A 12,779-nucleotide genomic window follows, 5' to 3' on the forward strand; every position below is an offset into this window, starting at 1 on the left:
TAACAAATAGACTGGTCTAAATGGAATCATTTCGGATTTGAGTCATATATTATCATTTCAAATTTGAATTGAATTCGAATTAAGATTAAAACGAAAGTAACTTTTTATTAATTCGAGTTTGATCAAATTTGCTGATTTTGATTTATTTTGTTACATCTAATTATATATTTATAATGTCTCATGCTCGCATTTAAACTATGATGAAAACATTCGCACGTATGTTTCACTTCGGAATCGTCAGAACATTATCCACTTTTCCCTGGTCATAAATTGCGTGAGCCGACAGATTAAACGCCTCATCCTACGCCAATCAATGAAGGTTCAATACTTCGACCAAAAAACATGGGGCAACCTACGGACCCATCACTTTTTCCGACACGTGGCAACAGATCATCCGCTAAAAAAACACTCCCCAGATCAACAACTACAGCTTTCACCATTCCTGCTCGTGTACAGGTTAGTGATAAAAAAACACTCGTCTATAGCAAAACCCGGGAACACTACCATTAGCCAGAAAACCGATCATTACCGGTTTCATGGGGACAAAAGACAATGTGGGTGACCGGATATTAATGATATATTTGTACTTTATGGATGGATTTTGAACATATTGCCTACGGGATAAAACTTTCTGGATGATGAAATCTTACACCATTGCCATGCTTCTTGAGCCTACTCAGTACAAAACTGATTGAAAACATTTTTTATCATACAACCATAGAGCTACTCTTTACTATTATAAGAAGACAACTTGTATCAAATGTGAGACAAATGTTATAGTGCTCGAATCTGCCCCCCGTAGCCGTAATACCTCAACAGCCCTTCATCTTGCCGCCAATTCTCTTTTACTTTCACTTGAACCTGTTTATAGAATTCGTTGCCTTAAGATGAATGTCTAGTATGTGGTGACCATGCTTGACCAAAACCACAGGGATTGATGAATTTCCTTAATGCAGAGCATTAGCGATAGTGATAATGAAAATGGTTTTAATGACATGCACAAACATGAGGTCCAAAAGTAAACCAGGCACAGTGTACCATTGATAATTAAGAGAAGCATTAGAATTTAAGTTCGTACCTCAAGGAAGACTTTCTTCTGTAAGAAATCTTCTATGTCAAGTCGAGCAGCTGTTGCAAGTATTTTCAGAGCCTTCCCTCCCTTCGGTAGTGGAATTCACAAGGAATCAAAGGAAGGTTAGGAGGTGTACATATGCACGTGCAGACGTGCATTATTTAGATTTTAAATTAAATTAATTAATTTAGAACTATTCATCAAGCTCAAAGGACCACCGCAACGAATCAAGCAAATTGCAAAAATCCAACAAACACAGGATGATACTTACTTTTCCAATTAGGATGATTTTCTGGGAGTCTTTCTCAACAACGATTTCTACTTGTATAAAGTCTTTTGCAGTTGGCCTGGTTTTATAGCTCACGACATTTACCTGGAAAATTTGCAAGAAACGGATATGTACCCATAAGAAATTTGGTGAGGTTGGGTTGATAATTACATCTTGCTGGCAATCTTGATAATTGTAGTCCCATACCTGACATGCATAAGGAACCTCATTGCGGTACTGCATAAATATCTTTTCTCTGATAATTTCAGCTACAAAGAACCGCTCTGGGTGCTCACTGACAATGTCCTGATAATGCATAAAAAAGAAGTGTTCACATGCAAGAAGCAATTGATTTTTCAAGCCCCTTAAAAACTGGATAACATTCTTTTGGAGGGAAAGCTAGGCAACAATTATCATGAAGCCTAATGTGACTGTTGATTTAGGAGGTTGTTCATAGAACAAACTGTTCCCGGTAAGTTGTCAAAAGAAGAACATATCTCAGCTACAGAATGAAATCCTCAGTTATCTGCATACTTGCTAGATGCAAGTTCACAAAATTATCATATCATGTCCCCAATACTGTATAATTTACAAGCTCAGGAAACGAAGGTCCCTCTCAACTATGCTCAAGATATGTTTACGTACCAACCAATCCAGAATATCAATAAATTTTTTATCGCTTAATAGCGTATCAAGGATAAAATAAGAAAAGAACATTTCGTATTAAAAGTTTTTCAGAGATTTAAGAGTTTAGAAGGTAAAAACATCCCTCAAGGCTCTTTTGTTTCCATTAGAAAACTGTACTCTAGTAGCACCTGAGTCTGGGTACATCTGCAGTTTTATGCTCATAGACTAAGCTCAAAATAAGCTACACAAAGGAGATCTGCATCAACAGCTGCTTCTTGCTTTGAATTGGGTAAAGATTTTTCTTGTTATAACATTGATTTTCATTTTAAAAGCAATTCATGTAACTGGCCCCAAATATTGGACAAGTTTGAGGTAATATTACCAACAACACAAGAACTAGCACCATTTTTCATGATTAAAGAAGAAATCTGTTGACTTACTACATACCTTTGGATAGTAAGGTGGCCCAGTTGGAAGTTTGGACAATATCCAATCCTTGACATCATCTACCCCATGACCAAACTTTGCACTCACAGGTATGACCTCATCGACATCAGTAAATCTCTCATACCACTGCAAGGCATAGGATCTATAATTAGGAAACCAACATAAAAAGGACCATCCTTGAAATCTGAACACAATTACATGCGCTACTAATTTAAAAGTACAGGACATGGGGAATGAACCCAAAATTTGATGCGTGAAAGTTGAAATTCATGCAAACCACACAGTTCCAAATAGGTGATAGAAACAATATGGAGCAGATACTACTCTTAAAAAACTTCCTAAGAGAAATGAGAACACTATTTGCAAACTTCGGTTAAGGGTCTAAGCAACATTTAAGACTAATGTTCAACTTTGCTTCTTTCTTTCATGTAATGTACAAAAAATTCTCATAATCTAGACTACAAAAACAGAAAAAATAAATTGATAAATGTTCATTATTGTATGAATGAGAACCTCATATCAAACGGTAGTTCAATTGCAAGGGCCATAGGGAGACAAGGTAAAGCACACACCCTACACATTGCAAGGAAAATTGGTCACCAAAGCCATGCCCTTTAGTCTTATTGTAGGTCTGACAACAGGCAGTCATTAGAAAAGCTTGTTCAGCACCAAAGGTGAGGTGAGAAACATTTGCAATGCAATAAATCGATTGCTAACAGAGAGCATTTCTATATCTATTTCTCAACAATCCAATAAGTTACACCAAAAATTTTCAATATTAAATTTTAAGGAATGTCCACAAGCAAGCAAATATATAACTCAACAGATTCTTACCTCAAGCTTTTTTGCAATTTCTCCTGGTTTTATCATATCTGTCTTATTCAAAACCAGCAAAGTGGGCAGCGTACACTTGTTATCTCCTACACCTTCTTCTAACACTTCATCAATCTAGACATAACACACTGAACTTAGAAAAAGTGGGGAAAGTTCAACAAAGAATTCTAAAAACCATGAAGCATACTTTTTCAGGCACTTTACATGCATCAACAAGAACAATAACACAGTCTGCATTTAAGGCAGCACTTCGGACATTCTTCATCATCATAGAGTCCAACTTGTGCATTTTCTTCTCAATGACACCTGGAGTGTCATATAGTATCATCTGCAAGCAAAGCCCAGGATCACACAAATGAGAAATGAAACATATATTGCCCTTAAGTCGTCAAGGGACTAAACATAAAGCCGTCATTTATGGTCTCAGAAATTGCTACATAATCTATAAGTCTAACACCAGAAACAAAATCTATCTAACAAAGGACTATAATTCTTCAAACCTGATATTCTGGGCCAGAACATATACCAAGGACTCGATGCCTTGTAGTCTGAGGTTTATCTGTAACTATCGACAACTTTTGACCGATCATTTGATTAGCAAGTGTACTCTTTCCGACATTCGGCTTCCCAAGTACAGCCACATACCCTGCAATTCAACTCACCAAGTGTTAAGAAAAAAACAACATCAGACGATGAAATCGTCGGCAATTTCTTAGATAACAATCAAAAGAAAGTGCCTTTAACATAAATGTATACCATACTTCAGAAAAATTAAAAATTGAAATACATTTCTTACTAATAAAACGCAACATTTTACTTTCACATTAAGCAAGTATATTAGAATTGCTGTAGCGTTTTAATCAATTATGATCCTTTTTTGCTCTTATCAAAAGCAAGAATTCAACGGGATACCCTTCACTAATTTTCGCAAGATTTAATAACTTTAAACAGAGAATTAAACAGAAAAGAAAACAAAAAGAGCGATAAGTTAAGACTACAAACCGCTGCGGTGGTTAGCGTGAGAGGCAAAATCAAGCTCTTCTAACTCGTACTCGTCAAGAAAAGCCATGTTCCTATCGGGCTTTTCACTCAAAGACAGTAAAGACTCCTCGTCACCACTTATACTCGCTTCTTCCTCCGAATCTTCTATGACGCTGTTTCTTTCAAGTTCCTGTTGGATAAAATCTAACCGGGGAATCTTGTTCGGATTCCAGCACCGGGAACCGGTTTTTCGAGCTTCAAATCGGAACCGCGATTTTTTGTACCGATTTCGAACGTAGTGACCGAAAACAGAGGGGTTGTTATCTCTGGCGGTCAAGAAACTTTCCCTTGCGAACGTCGGAGAAATGTGAAGAGCTACTAGCTCCATTATCGGAGCTCGAATGCGTACTCAGCCTCTTCGACAGCTTCACTGACACTGTTCCTCCATTTCTGAACTTTAAACAAGCGGATAATTCATAATTTTTAGTTTATCTTTATATCCAGCTTCGAATAAATAACACACACCGTTTTGAACACTACTTGGTAAATAAGTTGACCTTAAGCCATTATACTTAAAAAAGCCTCCTCATCTTAGGGTAATCTAAGAAAGCAACTTGAAGCATCAGCACCATAATCAATAACCGTTATTAATAAAAACTTATTTAATTTAAAACTAAAAATATAAAAAGTTAATTAAAAAGAAATAAAAATTTTAAAATTTATTTAAACTTTTTTGTTCAAAAACTTTTTAAAATATAACTATTTTTTTAATTTTTTGATAGAATGGTAGACAAATTCTTTTAACTATAATTCATAGCAATCATCTTTCTGATTTATTCCAATTTAACTCTTCATCTTTGAAACATCCGCAAGAAAATCTGACAACAAAATTTAGGCGATGCCTCTTCGGCACAGGAAAGATATCTGCCTGAATCAAAAGAGACCTTTGGTTAAAAAGAAAATCCCACGAGATTATATGTGCATAACGCGCACAAGAAGGCCAAAATTGGGTAACAAAGGCCGATATAATTGACATTCATCACCTCCCACATCGCCAGGGAGGGGAATAAACTAGTAGGAGTACTCAAAAATTATTTTTGATGGTACTACTGTACATCCTCTGATGATGGCTCATGGCAGAGAGATATATTTGCTACCAACAAAAGCAGGAGACTGCTAGTCACGGGGAAGAGTGTGCGCATCTTATTCTCTTGCTACGATGACAGCTATATTGAATTTTGAGTAAGTTATCACTTGGCTGCATCATCATGGTCAGGAGCCTGAGAACTACTAGAAGAAGACGGCACTTTTCCCGTTGGGAGGTAAGACCAAGCCAAGGCTGCAGTGCCAAGGGTAATTGCAGCCGCAATTGAACCCCAGACCCATCTCTGCCTTTTTTTCTTCCTTTGTCTGTCGCGCCGTGCCATCTCTGTACGAAGTTACAAATATTAGAATATGTAAACATGCCGTATGACAATTCCAACAATTAGGATCAGACTAAAGAAACCAGTTCAACGAATGTTGGTGTTTTTCTTTTTTTTTTCCAAACAACTGATTGCTCCAGGGAAAGAAAATTAGGATACAAAGCTCTCACCTACAGCCTCTTGGTTCCTCTGAGACATTTCCCGATTCACAGCCTCATAATAGTGTAGCCGGTCCCACAACCGGGCAATTTCAAAGTTCTTCGATTCAATTTGAGCTTCCATCTCCGTCTCCATCTCTGCCCTTGCAATGCCCCGTCCCAAAGATAACGATACAAATCTTGCAACACCCACTTGCTGCCTCAGTTCTTTAGCTGGTATCACCAGCTCATCCTCTGGCACATCAATAGGATCCACAGGCAGTGACAATCCCTCAACAGCCAACTCTTGGCTGATTCTTTGCCACTTACACCGCATCTTGTTCAGAGCTTCTTCTGTCTGCTTCCTCTTCTCTATCTCCATGAGTAAACTCAATCTTATTTCATGCAGTTCAGCATCTATGTCATGAAGAAGAGACTGCGGTCCACTCTCAGAGGATAATTCTGGAGAAAACAACAAATCTAAGTAAGCATGCCAAAACAACTTCGAAGTCCAAAACCAAAAAATCATCACATTTGTTGAGCTATCCTATATTACGCAAAAAGCTATGGATAATTTTCCATATTTCTCAATAGTTCAAGAATAATATCTCATGTTCCAGGCAAATCCAAATGTGTATAAATGTGCAGACGTCAACATAGACACATCAAAATAAAAAAAAAATGTCTTTTCATTGTTATCTATAAAATACCATCAAGACATTTAAATAAAGAAGAGGGCTAGCATAAAATTAGGATATTCATGTACAAATCCTAATATCACACTCCTACTAGATACAAATCAGGTTTTAGAAACAAAATGGCAGTCATGCAAGAAAAATATTTTCCAGCAAAAAAGTGCCTATATTAACATATATGCATCTACATAAGAACATGCTAAAATAAAACTCTACATACCGTCATATGCATCAAAAAACTCCACCCTTGGTGTAGCAAGCCTTGCAGCACTTTCTGCCCCAGTATCATCATCTCCCTCGGTATTACTTGTGACACTCATTGATTCATTTGGATCAAAGAAATCTTCACTGTCACCGCATCTGTCCAAGTCCAATGGAACAAGCACAGCGCTATCCCTGGCCAAACCATTACTCATTTGGCTGCTTCCAACTTCCCTATTACTGCTCCCAAATTCACCAGCATGGGCACCGTTCATGTGCTCATCTTGAATGGAGCCACCATGGAGACCATTTGCCTGCTCCACTTTGACAGGACCATTAGAGACACCATTTGCCTGCTCCATTTTCATAGAACCATTATGGCCATCATTCCAATGCTCCTCTTCATTAGGTTCAGGAATGCTAAAAGTAACAGCATCCTTCAATGAATCAACAGACTTGGTTTCTGCCAGCTTTGCAATCCCGTTAACCTCATTTTCTTCAAGGGCTTTTTGCCGTGATGATACATTGTCCTCAGAAAAGCTCTTCAAAAGGCGAGGCCCACGGCGCTTGTGATTGATGATGTAAGGTGAAGGAGGGAAAGAAGATGGTGAATCGGGTAGTGGGGTTGCCTCAGGAGTAGCATAGAGAGCAGGTGATATTTGGGGGCGATTAACCTTCCTCTCTGTTACTGATGTACTGTTCCTCCTCTCCAGCTTTGAATTAGTAATAGGCTTTGGGTTGGGGATAGGTGGTTTTAAATTAGGACCAGACTTGTCGACAGATTTGGAAGTTCCAGGTTCTAAAAACCTATCCAAAGCTATAGCACTAAAAGTTGGCATGGCTCTGCATAATCAAACAACAAAACCTCAAGTCATTAAACCTTATGTATCATTCTCATAGGAGAAAGACATGAAGGAAAGGGAAAGAAGAAAAACTCATTGTTGCTACATTTGAGAACATTCTACCATCCATGAACTTTAGAAGATTCCCTCAATTAAACTTATAGCTGTTATTTTTTAGTTTCACCAACTCAGCTACAACTTTTATCTGCTAAAGATTAAAATGATGGAAACAACAAAATTCAAATTCTAATATTGTAACTACTTTACTCCTGCCTCTAGTTGTGGCTGTGAGGTAAAAACCCACAGCCAAAAAAAAAAAGTTTAGGTTAATTCCTTTCCTAATTAACAACCAGAAAAATTGGAACAAAAATTAAAACAGCTCAAACAATCCTGAAGTTCTACTCGTTAGCTGAGGAAAAGAAAAGGGTATGTGAATTTATATAAACACAACTATTCAGCTATACTGTGTCTGTTATACTAAAATTAAAATTTTTTTCTTAAAAAAAAAACCTATTGGCTGATTTGAATCAGAAATCATATAGAGCTAAATAATATCTTAAATTATATAAATAAATAAAAGCTCTATATAAGTATGAGTAAATGATAAAACGTGAAGCCGAAACCAGTGCTATTAGACACAGCTAGAGTGAAACACATAAGAATTCCTCTTGATTTCAACAGCAACCAAACCGAACGGCAAAATAAAGAAAACATGATAATTGTTTATTAAATATACAATTTTAAAGCATGTATATTAACTATTAGATGAATTCAAAAAACAAAAAAAGGAAGAAAAACCTCAAATATTATAAACCGATAAATAACAAGAGCATCAACAAGGAAACGAAAAGTCCAAAAAAAAATAAAGAAATTGAATCGTTTCCTCTTCTAGTTTACAAAGGAAACGAAACAAACAAAAAAAAACCTTAAACGGTTCAAAACTCCATTTCTTTGTGAAGGCTTCGTTTGGAAGCTGAGAAAAGTTCAACATTAAAAAGAAAAACCGCAACGCATCCGTAATATAACGGAGATATTAAGAGCAGCTAATTCAAAAACAGGAAAAAAATTTTAAAAACAACGAAAAACCTAAAAAAAATAAAAGAATTCCATATATAAAAACTGAAAGGAGATTTATCACCTTATATGCTAAAAAGGAGAGAATCCTTCTAGAAGAAACCCTAGGCGTCAGAGGCGACGGCGGTGGTGATGGTGGGGCGTCGAGAAAATATCGGAGAGATCAGATAAGAGCCCGTTAAAAGAAGAGACATGCTACGGGGAATTAAAACATTCAGGTTCATAAAACAAATTAAAAACTAAAACTCTTGTCTGATCTTCCCAAATGAAGAAAAGAAGTTGGAAACCTCTTCCCCAAGTTTTTATCGCGAGGGCTGCCTCCACTTCTCTCCGCAAATATTTCAAACGCTAAAAATTTTTGCTATTCCTAGCTGCTGAAATGTCGGATTTGACCTTAACTAGGGGAGGAAAGCAGGGATTCGTTGGGGAGGGACAGTTTCGGGTTTTTGATAAAATATGTAGGAAGTCTCCAAAGTGTTCGGAAGATTGGGGCAAACGATGAAAACATCCGCTGCTTGCCGTTTTGTGAGGTGATACGACATCGTTTGGACTGATTCGTGTATATTTTTCGTTGTGATAAGTTTGAAACCGGAACCTTCCTTGCCTTGGCAAAACGGCGAAATAATTAAAAGACCAGGGGGTAGGTCAGCTTATGAATGAAGAGGCAGCGGCAAAATTAAGCAAGGACTTTTTACATTTTTTCAATTTTTTTTGACTCAATGAAAATTAATTTTTTTACTCATTATAATTTTAAATTTCTATTATAAATATTTAATAAACTTTATTAAATGTGCAAATAAAAAATTTAATTCATCACATGACAATAATTGAAATAATTTTTTTATCATAATTATTAGTAAAATCTATTTAATTTATAAATAAAAAATTTTAATTGCATTGAATGTTTTCATTAAAAATGTTTTTTATTTTTATAGCATTAACTAACTTAAATATTAATATTTTAAGTTAAAAAATTTAATAATTTGAATAATTCTAGTTGGCTTAAAAGTATATATTTTCATTAAAAAGAGCATAATGATTTAATGAAGATGTTTTGTTTTTCATTTGAACAAATGACAAATGTGATAGTTAGATCTCCTTCTTCGTTGCTTAACAAATAAAATAAAAAATCTCCCTCTTCATTTAGTTCTAAAAATAAGATATAAGACTTAAAAAAAATTTAAGTTATCTTTAAAAGGTTAAATAAATATTTATTATATTATTATATTTAATTATATTTTTATTTTAAATTAAATAAATTTTTATAATTAATAATTATATGCTACGTATTGACAAAGCATTGTACTTTAAAACGGTAAGAATTCAAAAGTTTGAACAAACGAAAATATCTTTGGGTGGTGTGGTGAAAAGAACATGACATTAAAGCTAGGTGAATGGTCCATGAGCTTTATTTATTTTTGGGAACAACTTTTTCACCATCACCCTCTCAAATTTTATGATCGTTAAATCTCCACGTGCCAAAAATCAACGGCTCCATTTAAAAAAATAATTAATTAATTACTTATATTGGAAATCCTTTTAATTGGTAAAGCAAATTAGTTTTAACTTTAAACAATTTAATTAGAAAAAAAAAATCATAAGATTAATTTCTCGTTGTGGTTTCGATGTCACAGGGGCGTGTGCCTTGACCAAAGCTTTTTTTTAGTTGTTTCGTGCAACAAGAATCTTGTGATGATTTTATCAAATAAAATAAACATCTGGAATCTGGAAATTGACGGTCCAGGTGGAAACTCAATACGTGTTAATTTTTTATTTATTTTGAGGGTAGTGCTTAAGTAATGGCTGACCTAGGCTATAAAAGAAATGGAATCGGTCATCATCATATAAAGGAAAGAAAAGCCTTTGCTTTTTGGAAATAGGGCCGTTTAGGCCCATATTCTCTTGGTGATTGGGCCCATAAAAATCCAAGCTAGGTCCTGTCAATATCTGCAACCATGGAGGGGAATGAAACTATTTGGGAAAATCCCAATTGTTGGGATTCTGAATCTAGGGTGGGGCAATGGGTTGGAATTGGGAGGCTACTTATGGTTATGTACCTTTCCATTATCTAGTGGCTTTAGTGACGATGATGATGGGAAAATGGACTATATTGTGTTACTAGCTACTAGGCTACTAGCAATTATGCATATTTTTTTTAAAACTAAAACTAGTGGTGATTTGAATCAAGACTTCACTCATTGAACATGGACAGTTTGAATTATATAGCATTAGGAGTTCCAATATTCAATTGCACTTTTTTCAAATTGTTCACACAATGTTGGGTTTTAGGAAGACATTGCCAATGCGATCTCATCTCGAGGGTAAGGAACGAATTTCGAAATGTTTAAATTTTAAATTCAAAAATTTTAAGTTTAAATTTAAACGTACATGAGTTTAATTTAATTCTATATTGATTCATAAATGTGACATATATGAAAGTTATTGATTATAATTAAAATTTTAATTATAATTACAATCTTGAAAAAAAAACACTTTAGGGTTGAATTTCTTTACCTAATTTTTTGATTGATGGATGTATCGAACATTACTTTGATTGGACTAAGTACCTCTATCAACTAAAATGAAAACAATTAACACAAAAGCAAAATTTTTCATTGTAAGTGAATTTGCTGATGCAAGTTAGAGTAGAATTTCAGTGTTGGAATTAATTACTGATTCCAACTGCAAAATCAATGCACCGGTTGATGAAAGTGGAGCCTTCTGGAAATTTAAAGAACTATTTAAATAAACTAATGAAAAATCATAAAAATTACATTTCAACATTTAATACATTAAACCATCAATGTACGTATTTAAAAAAAAATTCAAATCCTGTGTCTCTCAAATAATCGAGCAATTGGCTCAATAATAAGTAGGAAAACACCTGTTCATTTGTAGTATATCACAGGCATGTTTGCCTTCAGGTCCCACATCCCTCCTTCCTTGAGATACTCTATATACCTCGCGAATTCTGGTTTTGCCGTTGTTTTCTTCTTACGACGAGCATCGAAGAGGCTGAAAAGTGGGTGACTCTTGGTAACCTTCTTGGTGGACGACGACGACGACGACGACTTCGACTTCACTTGAGAATTTTCAGGCAAGGCCAATGCCGGGGTAAACCTTCTTGACAAACCAAAAACTCGAGCTGGCACACTTCTAGCCCTCTTCAGCTGTGCTTCAAAGTGACCAGTGCTCGTGACAGGCTCGTCAACTTCAACTTCAAGTAACCTTTCGTAGCCGCCACGGCTTCTCCTGGTGCTGAAAGCTCTAAGCATGGCCATGGCGTGACGATAAGAGGAATATGGGCAGCTAGCAAAGATGATTATGTGAACAGCACAGAGTTTGAAATATAGAAAACGAAGGTAGGTGACAATGGTGGACTGGAGAATAATAAAACAGTCATACTCGTAGAGGATATGCACCGCCTTCTTTGATTAAACCTGGTCGTAGTTAGGTGTGTTGCGGGCTGCTCTATTTTTTAACATAAAATTTATTAGTAGGTGTGGTACATGCTGGCAAAGCTTGCTACGACTCTTTTGGCTTCGCAAATTTCTTCTTTTGATTTGGACTTTTGACTTTTCGTCGCCATCCTCAACAAACACGACGAAATTTTCGTCTGGTGGGACTTCAAAGCTATCCTCCATGGACAAAAAGGAAAGCAGCTAGGGAAAACAGATATGCTAGAAGATAGAATTAAAACATCGAAAATATTAAAGAAAAACTTTTAAAAAATGTATAATAAAATTTAATGATTGCATATATTTTATATTGACAAAACATTAATTTATTAAACATTCATGGAGATATGACAAGATAAGTCATCGGATGAGGGAAGCATATAGTATTCATTATGCAATTGTCCTTTTTGGACTTGCAATGTGGGTTTTGATAATTTTGACATTTAGATTCAATCACGTTTTTCTTTTCATTTCTCTTCATAATGAAGAAAACAGGAAAATTTCCTTACAAAATACTTCAATTTAAAAACGGCATTGAATAATGAAAAATTAGGGCAAGTTATCACAATTCATCATATATGAAAGGTAATTGGCTCACTGGAACTCTTTCTGATAAATAAGTAGGCATATGTTGTGTGAGCCTACATGGACAAAAAGCACATGCTTGACCATGCAGCCTGATTGGAACTCCACCAGTTAGCTAGTTGTAGAAATCCAAA

At 35.5% G+C, this 12,779-nt stretch overlaps 3 protein-coding genes across 3 annotated transcripts; all 3 read right to left on the reverse strand.

The window, feature by feature from the left end:
- Window positions 1–170: 170 nt before the first annotated feature.
- Window positions 171–5,016, reverse strand: LOC110429217 (GTP-binding protein Era-like protein). Its single transcript, XM_021445139.2, has 9 exons — window positions 4,251–5,016; window positions 3,749–3,894; window positions 3,436–3,576; window positions 3,249–3,362; window positions 2,415–2,540; window positions 1,548–1,646; window positions 1,344–1,445; window positions 1,079–1,159; window positions 171–861 (listed from the first exon to the last, which is right to left on the reverse strand). The coding sequence occupies exons 1-9, from the start codon at window positions 4,615–4,617 to the stop codon at window positions 775–777; spliced, it is 1,263 nt and encodes a 420-aa protein (XP_021300814.1). The 5' UTR covers window positions 4,618–5,016; the 3' UTR covers window positions 171–774.
- Window positions 5,017–5,154: 138 nt separating this feature from the next.
- On the reverse strand, window positions 5,155–8,948 carry LOC110429215 (uncharacterized). Its single transcript, XM_021445137.2, has 4 exons — window positions 8,667–8,948; window positions 6,706–7,529; window positions 5,824–6,252; window positions 5,155–5,658 (listed from the first exon to the last, which is right to left on the reverse strand). Exons 2-4 carry the CDS (start codon window positions 7,523–7,525, stop codon window positions 5,480–5,482), a joined length of 1,428 nt encoding a protein of 475 aa, XP_021300812.1. The 5' UTR covers window positions 7,526–7,529; window positions 8,667–8,948; the 3' UTR covers window positions 5,155–5,479.
- A 2,373-nt stretch (window positions 8,949–11,321) lies between these two features.
- On the reverse strand, window positions 11,322–12,052 carry LOC110409614 (uncharacterized). The gene has a single exon (XM_021419031.2). It carries the CDS (start codon window positions 11,881–11,883, stop codon window positions 11,491–11,493), a length of 393 nt encoding a protein of 130 aa, XP_021274706.1. The 5' UTR covers window positions 11,884–12,052; the 3' UTR covers window positions 11,322–11,490.
- Window positions 12,053–12,779: the final 727 nt, after the last annotated feature.

Source organism: Theobroma umbraticum, unplaced genomic scaffold (assembly GCF_002168275.2).
Source record: "Theobroma umbraticum cultivar Fairchild unplaced genomic scaffold, ASM216827v3 scaffold_44.0, whole genome shotgun sequence".
Classification (NCBI taxonomy): domain Eukaryota; kingdom Viridiplantae; phylum Streptophyta; class Magnoliopsida; order Malvales; family Malvaceae; genus Theobroma; species Theobroma umbraticum.

Bases quoted from the DNA above. Each gene is read 5' to 3' on its own strand.
- LOC110409614 (XM_021419031.2), bottom strand. From the start codon at position 11,883: ATGGCCATGCTTAGAGCTTTCAGCACCAGGAGAAGCCGTGGCGGCTAC.
- LOC110429217 (XM_021445139.2), bottom strand. From the start codon at position 4,617: ATGGAGCTAGTAGCTCTTCACATTTCTCCGACGTTCGCAAGGGAAAGT. The intron at 3,363-3,435 runs GTATGCTTCATG...TGTTATGTCTAG, and splicing joins CATGTAAAGTGCCTGAAAAA to ATTGATGAAGTGTTAGAAGA. The intron at 862-1,078 runs GTACGAACTTAA...TTCTATAAACAG, and splicing joins AGAAGAAAGTCTTCCTTGAG to GTTCAAGTGAAAGTAAAAGA.
- LOC110429215 (XM_021445137.2), bottom strand. From the start codon at position 7,525: ATGCCAACTTTTAGTGCTATAGCTTTGGATAGGTTTTTAGAACCTGGA. The intron at 6,253-6,705 runs GTATGTAGAGTT...TGTTTTCTCCAG, and splicing joins GTTTTTTGATGCATATGACG to AATTATCCTCTGAGAGTGGA. The intron at 5,659-5,823 runs GTGAGAGCTTTG...AACTTCGTACAG, and splicing joins GAGGAACCAAGAGGCTGTAG to AGATGGCACGGCGCGACAGA.